This window comes from Lactuca virosa, chromosome 4 (genome assembly GCF_052849685.1).
Source record: "Lactuca virosa cultivar CGN04683 chromosome 4, Lactuca_virosa_CGN04683_v6, whole genome shotgun sequence".
Lineage (NCBI taxonomy): Eukaryota > Viridiplantae > Streptophyta > Magnoliopsida > Asterales > Asteraceae > Lactuca > Lactuca virosa.
Window position 1 is genome coordinate 415,238,256 of NC_136429.1, and position 17,450 is coordinate 415,255,705.

General features: G+C 36.1%; 2 protein-coding genes across 2 annotated transcripts; one reads left to right on the plus strand and one right to left on the minus strand.

The window, feature by feature from the left end:
• The first annotated feature begins 2,274 nt into the window (after positions 1 to 2,274).
• Positions 2,275 to 5,882, plus strand: LOC145169084 (sugar transporter ERD6-like 4). The gene is made up of 17 exons (XM_079087658.1): positions 2,275 to 2,630; positions 2,717 to 2,779; positions 2,875 to 2,964; positions 3,067 to 3,126; positions 3,225 to 3,290; positions 3,386 to 3,451; positions 3,533 to 3,673; positions 3,765 to 3,857; positions 3,946 to 4,026; positions 4,124 to 4,208; positions 4,315 to 4,361; positions 4,451 to 4,513; positions 4,605 to 4,664; positions 4,962 to 5,027; positions 5,273 to 5,332; positions 5,430 to 5,544; positions 5,629 to 5,882. Exons 1-17 carry the CDS (start codon positions 2,406 to 2,408, stop codon positions 5,739 to 5,741), a joined length of 1,494 nt encoding a protein of 497 aa, XP_078943784.1. The 5' UTR covers positions 2,275 to 2,405; the 3' UTR covers positions 5,742 to 5,882.
• Positions 5,883 to 6,055: 173 nt separating this feature from the next.
• LOC145169085 (GATA transcription factor 19-like) lies at positions 6,056 to 7,329 on the minus strand. Its single transcript, XM_079087659.1, has 2 exons — positions 6,751 to 7,329; positions 6,056 to 6,668 (listed from the first exon to the last, which is right to left on the minus strand). The coding sequence occupies exons 1-2, from the start codon at positions 7,099 to 7,101 to the stop codon at positions 6,360 to 6,362; spliced, it is 660 nt and encodes a 219-aa protein (XP_078943785.1). The 5' UTR covers positions 7,102 to 7,329; the 3' UTR covers positions 6,056 to 6,359.
• Between the last annotated feature and the right edge of the window lie 10,121 nt (positions 7,330 to 17,450).

Below are 17,450 nucleotides of genomic sequence, written 5' to 3' on the forward strand. Positions count from 1 at the left end.
ATGAGAGTTTGTGTATAGATCTATACGGGGTTGACAACCCCACACCTGAGCTGTTCGCTACAGCTAGATTAGGCCAGTCTAGGGTGACAAATGTCTTACGGTCTTACCTTAAACAAGCGACGCCTGAAAAACGTCACGATAGGCATATTAGTCACATCAAACATGGTTATAACGACTCACATAGAGATTAACAAACATAATAAGTTTATGGAATACATATACTATACTTTTGATACACGTACGAGCTATTAATTTCTATAACACTCGGATCTTATGGTTTAAAGACTACAACTCTTTTACTGACAGAAAATATCATATTTTCTGGGAAACAAACACTATACCTTACATTTTACTTACAACAGAAAATATAGGATTTTTTGGAACCCTCTCTTTATACATTTTCAAAATATGAACACACATGCTATAATACAAGATTTGAAACAAAACGCTCATACCATTTTTACGGAAAATATCGGATTTTATGGTGTTTACAAATGATACAAAACTTTTCATACAAACATGCTTATGAACTCACCAACATTAGATATGTTGACGTTTTCAAAATAACTTGTATTCTCAGGGACTCGTTAAGCAGGTTGGTCATCAAGAACACGTGGATTTTTGTTGTATTTTTGTTATCAACATACATTGAACATTTGGAATGTAATTTGTAAGCCAACATACTTATGTAAACTATGATGGTTGTTATATTTCATGTGTGATGATGATATTGTCTTTGATTCAATTATATACACTGTGATGATATTGCAAGATGAAGTCACCCGCCCCCAGACGTTTCCGCCGTCTGGTTCGGGGATGTGACATATCATAATTTTAATGAGGTTATGTCCTATCAAATCCGTTCAGCTAATGACCCTCCACCATATAAGGGGCGGTGGGTGAGAGGGGACACCCAATGACGGTCATTTTATAGGTTGTTTCCTTATACCCCTTAAAGTATGGCTTCGTGAATAAGGTCTACTATTGATTTGACTGACTTGCCTTATACATATAATATATTATACTTTTAATCATATATAGTATAAGATTTATTTTAAAACTTTTCAAAATATTATGGTTTAAAATTAATTTTCGAATTAAACTTTTAATAATTAATTATTTTTAAACAATTAATAATTTACCAATCATCCTTTAATTAAATCATTAAGGATTTAAATAATTATCTTCAATTAAACAATTAATAAAATAATTCAAATTTAAATCATTAGGGATCAAACAAGTATCATCAATTAAACACTTAGTAAAATAATTCAAATTTAATCCTAATCCAATAACCCTTATAATTTTCGAAAATAAAGGAATTAGGGTTACTAGGCTTTAGTTATCCAAATTTTAAGGCATTTAAAATTATAATTAAGGAAACTAAAAACCCTAACGGAAACCCAACAGCTTCAAAAATAGGGGTGGAGGCTAGGGTTTCAAGAACCCTATCCTTTTGCGAAAATTTAAGGCCGTTAGGGTTTAATTTCTATAAACCCTAATATTGATCAATTCACTATTATGAACAATCAATTAGAAACTAAGGCTCCGATACCACTGATGAGTTTTCTAGGTTATAAGAAAATTCATGTTGCGGAAAAACATTTAAACCCTTAAGTTCACATGCAACCTAGAAATGATCTATGTTTTCTCTATTGATAGCAATAACCTATGAACATCAAGAAACCCTAGAGAGAGACTATGAAAATCGAAATTAACATAAAGATTATGGTTACATACCTTTTGATTATTATAGCAAATAATTAAATCAAATCCTCTCGAAGTTCCTTGGAAAACAAACACCAAAAGGATGATGCCTCTAATGGCTTACACCTAAAACTAGAAGCCCTAGAATAAGGAGGAGAGAGGATATATGAAAGTAATTTTTTCCTAAGCCTTTAGGTAATGCGGTGAACGAAAATTGCAAGTCAAATGGTCTTATTTATAGTTTAGGTAACTTGCAGGCAAAACAAGATTTGAATTGATCAAATAATATATTTAATCCTAATTCAAATTATTTCCTTTTAGTGTGGGTCTTAACGGTTCCACACTAATGGTAGTTAGGGTGAGGGACGGAAGGTACAACCAAACTACAAAAGGTCAAAACAATGCTTAGAAATAAATATTATGGACTAAATGTGTCACTTTTATCAAACCACGGTGACCAAACAAAAATTATTCCATAATTGGTACAAGTAGTTCACTATATGTATTGTAGTATTCAAGAAAAGTCCCGCGAAAATCGTACTCGTATCCCCCTGTCCGCAACAGACTTTGTCTTCCGGCCTCTTCTCAGCTTGTCCGTCACTTTCGCATTTCGTCGAACAGAAAGAGCTCATAACACCATATCCCTATGTACTCATTACATTCCTTCTCTCTTACACTCTCTTGCTATTATCTTTCCGATGGCGTCACGAGATCCGGAGATCGAAGAAGGGGGCGGAGGTGGAGGCGGAGGCGGCAGCCTCAAGAAGCCGCTCCTCCACACCGGAAGTTGGTACCGCATGGCTGGTATGAGCTCCAGGCAGTCTAGCATGTTTGCCTCTTCCGCTCAAATCCTTCATGAATCAGTCTCCATTTTCCTCTGCGTTTTCATCGTCGCCTTAGGCCCCATTCAGTTTGGGTTCACTGTAATCTCTCTCGCTCTGTCAATGTATAATCAGAAATTGAAAATGTGTATGTGCTCAAACTTACGAGTGTTTGTTTTCTCTTACAGTGTGGGTATTCAAATCCTACGCAGGCAGACATCATAACCGATCTTAAACTTAAAATTTCGGAGGTTTGATCTTAAACAAATCCACTACCACCATTCTAATACTTTTACCAGTGAAACTAGAGTTGCTTTTTTAAATGTAAAGTTTTGTTGATGAACAGTTCTCCGTGTTTGGTTCTTTAGCAAATGTGGGTGCTATGGTGGGTGCAATAGCTAGTGGTCAAATTGCAGAATACATTGGACGAAAAGGGGTAAAGATAATCTTTTCAATTTGGTATTATTTAATCTCCATCTATATTGCTCATGATGCTGTAAAACGATTAAACCTCATCGATGGTGTAAATTTGTTGCAGTCATTGATGATTGCTGCTATTCCCAACATACTTGGATGGCTTGCTATTTCATTTTCCAAAGTAAGCGACCATTTTAACCTCATTTCTAGCCTTGAAATCAATCATCTTGTATACTTTCTGTCAGCAATATTCATAATTTCTGTTTAATCTGTTCATAGGATTACTCATTCTTGTATATGGGAAGATTATTGGAAGGCTTTGGTGTTGGTGTAATATCTTATACGGTGAATCTTAGGCTTCTTCTACTTTGACCTTTCTTTTTTCCATCTGCTATAAAAATCAACTAAGATTAATTTTACAATTTACATATCATCTTTAGGTTCCTGTATACATTGCTGAGATCTCACCTCAAAACATGAGAGGTAGCTTAGGATCTGTTAACCAGGTTAGTTACTTAGTTATGATTCTTTTTCTTTCTTCATTATAAATACATAATGTAATTTACCATATATTTTCCTATTTTTAGCTTTCTGTTACTATTGGAATACTATTGGCATACCTTTTGGGGCTTTTTCTTCCATGGAGAGTATTGGCAGCTTTTGGTACTTTGCCATGCATCTTTCTGATACCTGGTCTTTTTTTCATTCCTGAATCTCCTCGTTGGTTGGTAAGATTCATAAATTTGAGCTTAATCAATTAATTAACTACCTTAATTCATGTAATTTGATCTATATTTGTCTGTTTTTTCTGTTATTTAGGCCAAGATGGGGTTTATTGAAGATTGTGAAACATCTTTGCAAGTTTTGCGGGGATTTGATTCAGATATTTCCTCTGAGTTTAATGAGATCAAGGTATAAGATTTAATTAGTATCAATTTCACATTTCTGAAAATTATCCTAAATTCTCATATACTTGATATCTATAATGCAATCCCAACAGAGATCTGTAGCAAACTCAGGAAAACGAGCTACAATTCGGTTTTCTGAACTTAAGAGAAGAAGATATTGGTATCCTTTAATGGTATGATTCACCAGTTTTCTACATTTAAATTTAACTTTCTTTAAACTTTAAAAACATTTAAAAGTTTTTTTTTTTATTGTTAAACTATGTCATACAGGTAGGAATAGGGTTACTTCTTCTTCAACAACTCAGTGGTATAAATGGTGTTCTATTTTACTCTAGTGACATCTTCAAATCAGCTGGTTAGTTTAACATACTGTCACCTAGTGGGCCACTGTGTATCTGATTTAAGAGGTTGCTGGAAGAATAACCCTTTTGAGATTGACCAGTCAACTTTATTGTGAACAGGAATTTCATCCAGCAAAGCTGCAACATTTGGACTTGGTGCAATTCAGGTATTTCACTTTTACTAAATAATTTTTTTTTTAAAAGTTTTTAATGCAAAAACACTTATCAATTTGGTCAGCATCTGGCATATATTTAGGTTGTTGCCACTGCAATTACAACATCCTTGGTGGACAAAAGTGGTCGAAGAGTTCTTTTAATGGTAATCAATTGCTAAAAACTTTGCTCAAACTTTTTATGACAGATTTAAAGTTTAAACTGACAATAAAAAAAACCATTTTTTCATGATGCAGTTATCTTCAATTCTAATGGTTGCAAGCAACCTTCTTGTTTCAATGAGTTTCTTTTTGAAGGCTAGTACTGCTTTTTACTTTTTAGTGTGTTGCTATTTCTAATACTCTTTTAGTTTGCTTCACTATTGTTAATATGTATAGTTGAGGGACCATTCTGTCATTTATGTATAGTTGATAGCTATATTTATACTTTGTATTTGGTCTACTCCCTTAAAGTCTTTTGGCTAATAAAAGAGTATAGGAAGTATAACTATACCTATCAACTATACATAAATGGAAAAAGTAGTCTCTCAACTATACATAAATGACAAAAACAGTCCCTCAACTATACATATTAACACTTATGTTGAATTTCAGCAACTTGTTGCTAAAGATTCGTCCCTCTATGGGTTCTTGGGAATATTGTCACTCATTGGACTAGTGGTATGCTTTCTTAAATCTTCGAGTTGTTTTCAGACCGACATCTTTGCAGAACATGCGAAAATTTGAGTCTCAGCAGCTGTAGTGTGAGAGTTTCAATTCCAATGCGGATTGGGCTCCTTGTTTACACTACACTCTGACATGAGTCATTTATACCTGATTTAATCTCACATGATGCTCTTAGGACAGACAGTGTCAACCAGCTCATGGGTTGCTGGAACAATAACTCTTTTACTTTGACCATCCAGATTATGGTGACCGGCTTCTCTCTAGGACTTGGACCAATTCCTTGGGTTATAATGTCCGAGGTATATATGTTGATTTGGAAATAAAAATAATGAATTATTTTTCTCGTTAATTTAAATAATAAGACATTTTAAATCCTTAATGTTTTGATCGTCTCAGATACTTCCTGTAAATATTAAGAGCCTTGCTGGCAGTGTTGCAACACTTTTTAATTGGCTGGCTGCATCGATTATTACAATGACAGCACCCCTACTCTTGACCTGGAGCAGTGGAGGTATTCTTTCTCTGTGTGTGTCACTGTGTGTAAATTTGTGACCAAAATTATTCAAGTGATAGTTTTTTTTTTTTTTTTTTACAGGAACTTTCATCATCTATGCTGCTGTGTCAACGTTTACTCTAGTTTTTGTGAAACTATGGGTTCCTGAAACCAAAGGAAAAACGTTGGAAGAAATACAATGGTCCTTTAGATGACACTGGTAAAGCTATATATCAGTGTTTCTTTTTTACTTATTTAACAAACACGACTGTTTCTTTTACTTGTTAGGGAAGTAAGGAACTTCATGAGATATTTTTCTATAGAAAAAACGCCTTCAGAATTCAGGAATTTCATTATTGCCTATACATTTTTGGATAAAAGAGTCATTTGGATAGTTAATATGAGGATTTGACAAGCAATTAAATGAATTTTTTAGCTACTCATTAATCCTATTATTATGCATTGAATTGTAATCCGAATCAAAAATACGGAATATAAAAACTATTAAATAATAATCAAAATTACAAAATTATTAAAGAAAGTTTAATAATATAAAACTAAATTCACTCATGAGATACATTTGGGAAAAAGTTATTTCTTGAGACCGAAACATATACGTTTGACCGAATAAACAAAAAAGGACACCATTAATTAAACTAAATAAATAAAGCGGGTCCTTTTCCAAAGCAGAAATCGACAACCGATTAACGAGTACCAATGCACAAAGTACTAGTAATCACAAAAGTAATGCTCTGGACTAAAACTATTTTACTCTGGAAATATAATAAATCAAATTAGAGTCTACGTCATCATGTAACTAATCGGGGCCCACTTCATCTCGTAAACCCGTGGACGAGGCCTGGTCTGTCAGTAACGTTGAGACGCCATGATAGAAACGGAGAATCTCTGTCGTCCACGTCATCAATGAACCTAAACTCGTTCCCTTTCACCGCCGCCGCCGCCGCCGCCGGAGAATAGCATGACGATAGTTTATGGGTAGATTGAGGGTGGTGAAGCCACGGGTTCCCGTTCATCACCGGTTGGTAATGTTGTATCTCCGTCATATCGCTTCCACCAGTCGCCGCCGCGTTGGCTCTCCTCTCTTCCTTCTTAAATCTGATTCCACATGCATTACACAGCGACTGCAGATTCAAATTCATAAAAATTTTCAAAACGGTTAAAAATACCTTTCATGGAATCGGGTCACCGGAAAAATTAACCTACCTTAGGGCCGCGGGGGCCATTCCTCCAAAGTGGGGTGGAAGTGGTGTCACAGTTAGCGCACCGCCTAGCGAGTAAAGGGTCACCGGCGGCGGATGTTCCGCCATTACCACCACCAAGGTTAGCTTTCTGTGAAGGTACCACCGCCGTCGTGTTTTGTAAAATATCCCAACAGAAACTAGCGGACCAAGAGGGCCTTCTCTCATGGTGAGTGTTCCTCTCGTAATCTCCGGCTAAACGAGTGGCCGGCGTACCCAAAGAAAGCGTACAATCAACGGCGGAGGAAGTAGGTGACTCTCCATCGTATGGCATGGAAAACACCATGGCATTATTAGAACCACCACACATATACATATTAGGGTTGTATGTGTGTATATATGTGTATATACTTTCTCTTTGAAATATGTTCTTGTTTGTTTGTTTATAAGGAGGATGCAAAGGGGTGTACGAAAATGTAATGATGGAAGAGTTTGAAAAGAAACGAAGAGTTGGGGATATATAAGGATAGGGTGGGTAGTAAGAAGATGAAATAAGAGTCAAGCAGTTGGCAGTGTAGCACGTTGTGGTGAAAGTGTTTACTTAAAAGGTGTACGTTTTACTTGCATTTATAGCACAGAGGTTGACAGTGAGTGGGATCCACCAACTCAAAAAACACCCCAATTTTGGGGAAAGAAATCTATGCTTGTACTCTTTCTCATCATCACATGTGATACACAACTCTATGCAAATAAATACATCCTTTTACATGCATGAAACAATGTGTAGTTTCAGTTATTTATTTATTTTTTTTAATTTTTGTTTTAGCGTGAGTGTGATCTGTTTCAAAACATGGGTGTTGAGAACGTTAAACGGTAAAAAAAAAAGCAAGAGTAATGTAGCTCGACACTCACGGAACAAATTCCATGGAGTAACGTTTCAAAACGTTTTTCATGAAGTAAGTTTCTTCATGTTGCTCATATGTCACGACTCATGAATCAACTAGTAAGGGATAATCACTTGAATGAGTAATATATTTTTTGATTAGTTCTTCATGTTGCTCATATGTCACGACTCATGAATCAACTAGTAAGGGATAATCACTTGAATGAATAATATATTTTTTGATTAGTACATATGTAGTTATTGAGTTTTTTTTTTCGTCCACATTATCCCCTTCAACTTGATAAACTGTACATATTCAGTACCTATAACCAGTTACTTCAGGTTAGTTGGAAAAAAATGACTTAATAGGTAATATATGTATCATTTTGTGCACATTTAGTCCTTAATATTTTTCTACACATTTAGTCCTTAATATTTTTTGTTTCAAAATGAGTTTTTTTTTCTCCTTTTCTACTCATTCAGCACTTATGAATGAATTTTTAGGGTTTTTCTCACAACATCTTACGTAGGACAATCATTGATGAGGTGTTTGAGGCAGTTGATGTTTATATCCATCGCGACCTTGACTGCTTGGTTGCGTAGGTCTTGTGTTTTGTGTTGGATTAGGTGTCTAAGCCCATAACTATAATTGGTATGTACTTGAATTGACAGCAGCACAGTCCTTTTGGGTTGCCCTCAACCTAGCAACTGGACAAGGAAATTATGAAAGGAGAGATATTAATTTATAAGATTAATAAATTAATATAAATGATTTATTAATATGTTAATGGATTAATATATTAATTAGAAATCATTATGTTTAATTAATTGTTAGCCAGAAATTAATCAGAATTAATTTTGGGGTTAAAAGAATTAATTATAAAGTGTAGGGACTAGTTTGCAATTAACTAATAGTTGAGTGGAAGGTTCCAGAACCCCCTTGGAAGGGGGTGGACGAAAACCCTAGGGGAAACCCTAGAGAATTCGTCCAAGGGCTCCAAGATAAGGCCTTGGGTCTTGCTTAGGCCCTAAGCAAAGGATAACTAGGGTTTTCCCTAAACCCTAGTTCCCTCAACTATTTAAGGAGCCTCCTGGCTCACATTTTGTGTACTGATTTCTTTGGAAGAAACCCTAAGGCCGAAATTGCATACTCTCTCCATCCTCTCTCCTCCAAGTTTCCTTCTTGCTAGTTCTTGGGTGTGATTCCATTAGAGGCATTACATTTGTGGTGCTAAGCTTCCAAGAAGATCAAGATCAAGATCAAGAGGATTATCAATTGTTTGCTATAACAATTGAAAGGTATGTAACTCCTAAACCCTAGTTTACTATTTTCGAAAATAGCCTCTCTCCTCTAGGGTTCTTGTTTTGCAATTCAAAGTTATATGTTCAATAGTTAAAACATAGATCCAAAGTAGGTTGCATGTGAACTTAGGAATTGTTTTTCTAGTTTATTTGTTTTACCTAAAACCCATCAGTGGTATCAGAGCCATTGTTGTTTTAAATTGAATTGCTACAATTGTTGAATTGCAAATTAGGGTTTATAGCTATTAAACCCTAAAGGCCAATTTTTCGATTTCTAGGGTTTTGGATCAAAGGGTTTTTTCGAAAACCCTAGCCTCCAAAGAACCCTAATCGAAATTAGGGTTAGGGTTTTGAAAACCCTAGCCTCCTCCCTTGTAAATTTCGAAATTTGCTTAGAAGTTTTAGGGTTTCTTGTTTTGGATAATTGTTACTTAATTAGATTAATTGGATAATTATCCTTACCCTATTTTTCGAAATTTAGAGGGATAAGGATTAGGATTAAATTAATGGATTAATTTAATTAGATAATCCTTACAAGATTTAATAATTTGATTAATAGTTAATTAAAAGATAAATATTGAATCTAGTTAATTGGTTTATTTAAATTTAAATTTAATAGCTTAAATTTCGAAATTTATAAACCCTTGAAGTTTTAAAATGTTTTAAAACACACCTTATATATATATTATAATTAAAAGTTTATTATTATATATGTATAAGAATATGGTCAGTCAAATCGCTAGTATGCCTCATTCACGAAGCTAATCTATAAGGGGGGTATAAGGAAACTGCCTATAAAATGGTAGTTGAATGGGTGTCCACTCTCACCCACCGCTTCCTTGATTAGTGGAGGGTCGTTAGCAGAACGGATTTGATAGGACAACTACTTCTCATTAAAAGTATAATGATATTAAAGAAAGTACTAGAACATTATTTTCAAAATCCCAACTCTAGTTACTTTAGGAAAAATGTGAAAAGTATGCTAATCCATGAAATTGCACATTATGCTTTATTGGTCGTTAGTGGAGCGTGTGTGGTTAACCAGCACACTAAAAGGCACTAATAAAGAGTAGTAATGGGTATCTCATAATTGTCATTTTGATGGAGCGTGTGTGGTTTACCAGCACATCAATAGTTAATGATAAAGACAATGAGGTTACCAAGCACATTTGCATGGTTATTCACATCTTGTTTGTGATCCTCGGCATCCCAGTCACAAATAGAAGAGCATAATCTGAGATTAAAACATGCCATTGAATAGTTTCAATATATCTCAAAAGAATTAGGAATTTCACTTCGTTTGTTTCATCTAATGGTGGAATTGGTGAATCGTCATTCACCTACCTTTATGAAATTTGCACTTGGATATCGGCATCCCATTTCTAAGTTGTGAATCTTCATAGTTGGATCCTAACCTTGATATTATATCTTTGGGTTATTCTATTAAGGTATCTTGAAATCTAACTAAAACTTTCTTTCTTTTCAGATGTCTACTCCTGGAAACACTTCTGCTTCATCCTCCTCCAACCAGAACTTCTCTTTGCTCAATATATGCTCCAAAGTCGTTATGGATGGCTCAAACTATAACAATTGGATGCGCAACATCAAGATGGCTCTTCGTTTCGAGAACAAAGAATATGTTCTTGAAAAGGAGCTCAAAGAGCTTGATGAGAATGAAGCTACTCCTGAAGATCTTGCTGCCTACAAGAAACATTACGATGATGCTACCAAAGTGGCATGCATCATGGTGGCAACTATGTCCCCAGAACTGCAGAGGTACTATGAGGACTACTGGCCTTTCGAGATGAACAAGGACCTTATGGAAAAGTACCATAAGCGAGCTCGTCAAGAAAAGTTCGAAGTAGTCAAGTCACTCATGGCTTGCAAGATGAAAGATGGGGAGTCGGTTGTGTCACATGTGCAAAGAATGCAACGCTACATAGAGCGTTTGGTCAAGCTCAATATTCACTTTGATGAGGAATTGGCCATTGACATGGTCTTGAACTCACTTCCTGAATGTTATGGTCAGTTTATTCTAACTTACCATTTGAACAATACTGAGCAGACCTTGGCCCAATTGCACAACTTGTTGCAGACAGCTGAGGCAGGGATGAAGGGTAAAAGTATACCCTCCACACCTGCTAGTGCCCCTGTTTTGGCTATTGGACAGGGAAAGGGGAAAAAGAGGAAAGGTCCTCCCAAGCAAAACTGGAAGAGCAAGGCTCAAGCTGGGTCATCTAGTAATGGCCCAAAGGCTAAGCCCAATGGTTCCACTCCCCATGTTTCTGATCCAAAAGAGGCAGTTTGCTTTTACTGCAACCAAAAGGGGCATTGGAAGAGATCTTGCCCACAATATCTGCAAGATATCAAGGATGGCAAAGTGAAGCCATCTTCGGCAGGTATTTACACTATTTATACTAATAACTCATTATCTTCTCGTTCATGGGTCCTTGATACAGGATGTGGTTTTCATATCTGTTCTGATTTGCAGGGTCTAAAGGAAAGTGAGGAGATAGAGCGAGGAAGGATAAACCTGATCATGGGAAACAGAAAGTCTTCACCAGTAACCAAGATCGGAGTTTATCAGCTTCTGCTTAGTAATGATGTTAGATTAGATTTAATAAATTGTGGCTATTCGTCTGAGATGACGAGAAACATTATTTCATTTCATGCATTGTTCAGACAAGGTTTTACATATTCTTTTAATGATTTGAATGGTTCAATTTCTGTTTATAAGAATGGTGTTTTTATGTTTGAAGCTTTACCTTGTAATGGTGTGTATGAAACAGTGACTTGTGTTGATAGCCTAGGAAATAGTGTACTTAATATTGACTTGTCTAATAGTGTAGACAAGGCATGCTTGTGGCATTGTCGTCTTGGACACATCAACAAGAAACGCATAGCCCAACTCCAAAAGGATGGAGTGTTGGAATCATTTGACCTAAAGTCAGATGACATGTGTGAATCTTGTCTTCTGGGAAAGATGACAAAATCACCATTCACAGGGTCTTGTGAAAGAGGTGAAGGTCTGTTGGATCTCATACACACGGATGTGTGTGGGCCCTTCAGATCAACTACAAGAGATGCTAATCGATTCTATGTGACTTTCACTGACGATTATAGCAGATATGGATATATCTACTTGATCAAGCATAAGTCAGAAACTTTTGAAAAGTTCAAAGAGTTTAAGCATGAAGTCGAAAATCAATTGGGCAGAAAAATAAAGATACTTAGATCCGATAGAGGCGGGGAGTATCTTAGTATCGAGTTTAACGACTATCTGAAAGAATGTGGGATAGTCTCACAATTGACTCCTCCTAGGACACCACAGTTAAATGGTGTAGCTGAGAGGCGCAATCGAACCTTGTTAGACATGGTTCGTTCTATGATGAGTCGGGCTTCGCTTCCTATTCACTTCTGGGGGTATGCCTTAGAGACAGCCGCCCACATCCTCAATCTTGTCCCTACAAAGAAGGTTGCCAAAACACCTCACGAAATGTGGACAGTGAAAGTTCCCTCGTTAGCACATATTAAAGTCTGGGGTTGTGAAGCTTTCGTAAGACGAGAGACTCACGACAAGCTAGCAGCTAGAAGTGAGAAATGTGTTTTCCTTGGTTACCCAAAGCAGTCTTTTGGATATTTGTTCTACAGGCCTAGTGAAAACGTGGTCTTTGTAGCACGAAGAGGAGTCTTTCTTGAAAGAGAGCTCATATTCAAAGAGGACAGTGGGAGCACTATTGACCTTGAAGAAATTCAAGAGTCAGCCAATGAGGGAACCTTAGATGACACTAGCACTCAACCAGAGGAAACAGTTCCTGTTGAACCAATTGATAACTCATTACCTCTTAGAAGATCCACTAGGGTAAGTGTGCCACCTGAGTTGTATGGTTTTCATATTACTTCAGATGGTGACACATTCATAAGTGACAGAACACTGGTAAACTTAGATGAACCAGTCACTTATAAGGAAGCAATGGCAGGCCCAGAGGCTTCCAAGTGGAAAGAGGCAATGGACAGCGAGATTAAGTCCATGTATGACAACCAAGTTTGGAATTTGGTTGATAGTGCACCAGGTCGTAAGACAGTTGGGTGCAAATGGATCTTCAAGAAGAAGACAGACATGGATGGAAATGTGCACACATTCAAGGCTCGACTGGTTGCAAAAGGTTTCACTCAAACCCCAGGGGTTGACTATGATGAGACCTTCTCACCAGTAGCTAAGATTAAATCTATTAGGATATTGCTCGCCATAGCTGCCTTTCATGATTATGAAATCTGGCAGATGGATGTCAAAACTGCTTTCCTTAATGGGAAGTTGGCTGAAGATGTTTACATGAGTCAGCCAGAGGGTTTTGTTGATGCAAAGTTCCCCAATAGAGTGTGCAAGCTTGAGAAATCCATTTATGGATTGAAACAAGCATCTCGCAGTTGGAATCTTTGCTTCCATGAGAAAGTCAAAGAGTTTGGTTTTCTCTAGAAGTGAAGATGAGTTCTGTGTGTATATCAAGGCTAGTGGGAGTATAGTAACTTTTCTGGTGTTGTATGTCGATGACATATTACTCATTGGTAACGACGTTCCAACCTTGAAAGAAGTTAAGTCTTGGCTTGGAAAGTGTTTTGCCATGAAAGACCTTGGAGAAGCTGCCTATATTCTTGGGATTAGAATATTGAGAGATAGAAAGAAGAGACTAATTGGACTTAGTCAGAGCACATACTTGGATAAGGTACTAAAGAGGTTTAGTATGGAAAATTCCAAGAAGGGAGAGCTACCTATCCAGAGCAATACCAAATTGAGTAAGACTCAATGCCCGAGTACAGATGTTGAAATAGATGACATGAGTCGGGTACCTTATGCTTCCGCTGTCGGATCGATCATGTACGCTATGACATGTACTCGCCCTGATGTGGCATTTGCTTTGAGCATGGTCAGTCGCTATCAGGGAAACCCAGGTAGAGCTCATTGGATAGCAGTTAAGAATATACTCAAGTATTTGCGAAGGACAAAGGACTGGGTCCTTGTGCTTGGTGGCAGTGATACTTTGAGAGTAGATGGTTACAGTGATGCCAGCTTTTAGACGGATAGAGATAACTTCCGTTCTCAGTCGGGCTGGGTGTTTTTACTGAATGGAGGAGCAGTTACTTGGAAGAGTTCCAAGCAAAATACGGTGGCTGATTCTACTTGTGAATCAGAGTACATTGCAGCAAGTGAAGCGTCGAAAGAAGCAGCTTGGTTGAGGAACTTCATCGGGGATCTCGGAGTTGTTCCAACCATCCAGGAGCCTATGGAACTGTTCTGCGATAATGAAGGAGCGGTTGCCTTGACAAAGGAACCGAGAGATCATGGTAAGACCAGACATATCGACAGAAAGTACCATTTCATCAGACATAGAGTTGAAGAAGGCCATCTTATAGTAAAGAGGGTGTCATCTGAAGATAACCCAGCAGATCCCCTCACAAAGGGTCTGAGTAGGGCTAAGCATATTCAGCATGCTCGGAGCATAGGACTGAAAGATGATATTAGTTTTAGTAGATAGATTAGTTTTTGAAACTTGTAACAAAGTAAATGTAATTGACTTTTGGTGATTAAATAATAAAGTATTATTTATAAGTTTGGCTACTACCTTTTGTCAATTGTTTATTATTGTGTTTCATATTTTGCATGTTTTACTTCCTGAATAATGAGATTATTCAAACTCCACAGTCGCTCGTACTCTTGGAAGTAAGTAGTGAATTAAGACTGTCATGAATTGGATTGCAGATTGTCTAAGGATAGACATGGCAATAGAATTGCTGCAATGTTCATGAGTACTCAGAAATTGAGATTTGAGTATTGGATAAACCCTCGCTCAGAGTATTACTTCATGGAATTCATCACGAGTAATACTGAGACGATAATATCTTATAATCTTGAAACGAAGATATATGAGTTGTAATTTACAAGTCGGTTGTGCATTGGTGATACGAAAACGCATCAGTAACTTGGTGTTATAAAACGTATTGTCATGTATAATTTGATGAGTAAAAGATACAAGCATATGAGTCAACGTTTATTCGTTCCTTTTGCCCTAACAGGAAAAAGCGATATCTGTGGGCCCCTCGATGATTTGGTGTTGACTTATGTGCTGGGCCCAGCCAGGACTAAATTGATGTGTTCGATTAGAAGTCCTACATCATCACAAATCAGGAATCAGGAAACATAGATTCCGGACAAACAGATTGATTACATTCCATGTCTTTTGTCTGGGGATATCAAGCAGAACGAAGGATTATATGATCACTTATCTTAGGACACATAACTGACTGGGTCAGAGTTCGGCAGCAGCTTTTTGGAAGCTACAATTTGCTGGTCAAATTTAGAAGGCATACTAGCAATTATAGTTACAGACTTATCCAAGTGGGAGACTGTTGGATTAGGTGTCTAAGCCCATAACTATAATTGGTATGTACTTGAATTGACAGCAGCACAGTCCTTTTGGGTTGCCCTCAACCTAGCAACTGGACAAGGAAATTATGAAAGGAGAGATATTAATTTATAAGATTAATAAATTAATATAAATGATTTATTAATATGTTAATGGATTAATATATTAATTAGAAATCATTATGTTTAATTAATTGTTAGCCAGAAATTAATCAGAATTAATTTTGGGGTTAAAAGAATTAATTATAAAGTGTAGGGACTAGTTTGCAATTAACTAATAGTTGAGTGGAAGGTTCCAGAACCCCCTTGGAAGGGGGTGGACGAAAACCCTAGGGGAAACCCTAGAGAATTCGTCCAAGGGCTCCAAGATAAGGCCTTGGGTCTTGCTTAGGCCCTAAGCAAAGGATAACTAGGGTTTTCCCTAAACCCTAGTTCCCTCAACTATTTAAGGAGCCTCCTGGCTCACATTTTGTGTACTGATTTCTTTGGAAGAAACCCTAAGGCCGAAATTGCATACTCTCTCCATCCTCTCTCCTCCAAGTTTCCTTCTTGCTAGTTCTTGGGTGTGATTCCATTAGAGGCATTACATTTGTGGTGCTAAGCTTCCAAGAAGATCAAGATCAAGATCAAGAGGATTATCAATTGTTTGCTATAACAATTGAAAGGTATGTAACTCCTAAACCCTAGTTTACTATTTTCGAAAATAGCCTCTCTCCTCTAGGGTTCTTGTTTTGCAATTCAAAGTTATATGTTCAATAGTTAAAACATAGATCCAAAGTAGGTTGCATGTGAACTTAGGAATTGTTTTTCTAGTTTATTTGTTTTACCTAAAACCCATCATTTTGAACGTCATAACTTCTTCACACGATATCAAATTTTAACGATCTTTATATCCACGTGTTCGTTTTTTGAGTCTACTACAACTTTCGTTAAGACCACTCCCGTTAAAATGTAATATATTTTTACTTACAATTTTATAAAAAAATTTCATACATGCATTCATAAAACACATATGGATATAAAGATTATAAGTAAAAATATATTACTTTTTAACAGGAGTAATCTAAACGAAAGTTATAGTAGACCAAAATACAAACGCATGGATATAAAGATCGCTAAATCCGAGATCGTATGAAGAAGTGATGACATTCAGAACACATGACCTAAACAACCAAGTAGTCGAGATCGCGACGGACATAAGCATCAAAAGCCCCAAACACCTCATTAATGATTGTCTCACGTAAGATGTCGTAAGAAAAACATAAAGAAATAATTCATAAGTATGAGTACAAAAACAAAAATGACTTATTTTGCAACAAAAAAAATTAAGGACTAAATGTGTACAAAATGAGAAATATATTACCGTATTAAGTCATTATTGGCTAACCTGGAGTAGTCGGTCATAAGGACTGAATGTGTACAATTTAACAAGTTGAAGGGGATAAATATGAATAAAAAAAACTCAGTAACAAAATATATACAAATCAAAAAAATATTACCCTTTTAAATCATTATCCCCAACTAGTAAATATATAAGCTTTTAGTGAAGAATTTATATAAACATTAAGTCATTCAACACCAAGTTGAAAGGAATGGGGATGAAAAGATAAGTATTCTAAATTTAAAATTTAAGGTATAGTTTAATGTTCTCTTATCATATCACCATGGATTAAGTTATAAAAGCTAATAATGATTCTATCATTATTTCGTACCGGACTAAGGTTGAATGGAATTTCAAATGGGAAGTAATATCAATGGCATATTTTTTGGATTACAAACATAATAATATATTGAATTCTTTAATGCTCTTCTTTTACAATGATATATAGGTATTCTCGAATTTTAGAAGCATATCATATGAAAAATGAAAGGATAACAACTACTTATCTTATGTTTGTTTCAGCTACGGGATTTTATCTAGATAACTTGAAAATATATAAATCAATTTTCATTTATGTGGAGAATTATTGAAAAAAAGTAAGGGTATTTGAAATTAATCACCAAAGTTTAGGGGTTGAATGATCTATATCTAAAATTGATTAATAAAGATATTAAAATCTTCAGTTTAGTTATCCGTTACATTTTGTGTTGTATCGCTCGTTGTATCGCTCATATTTTT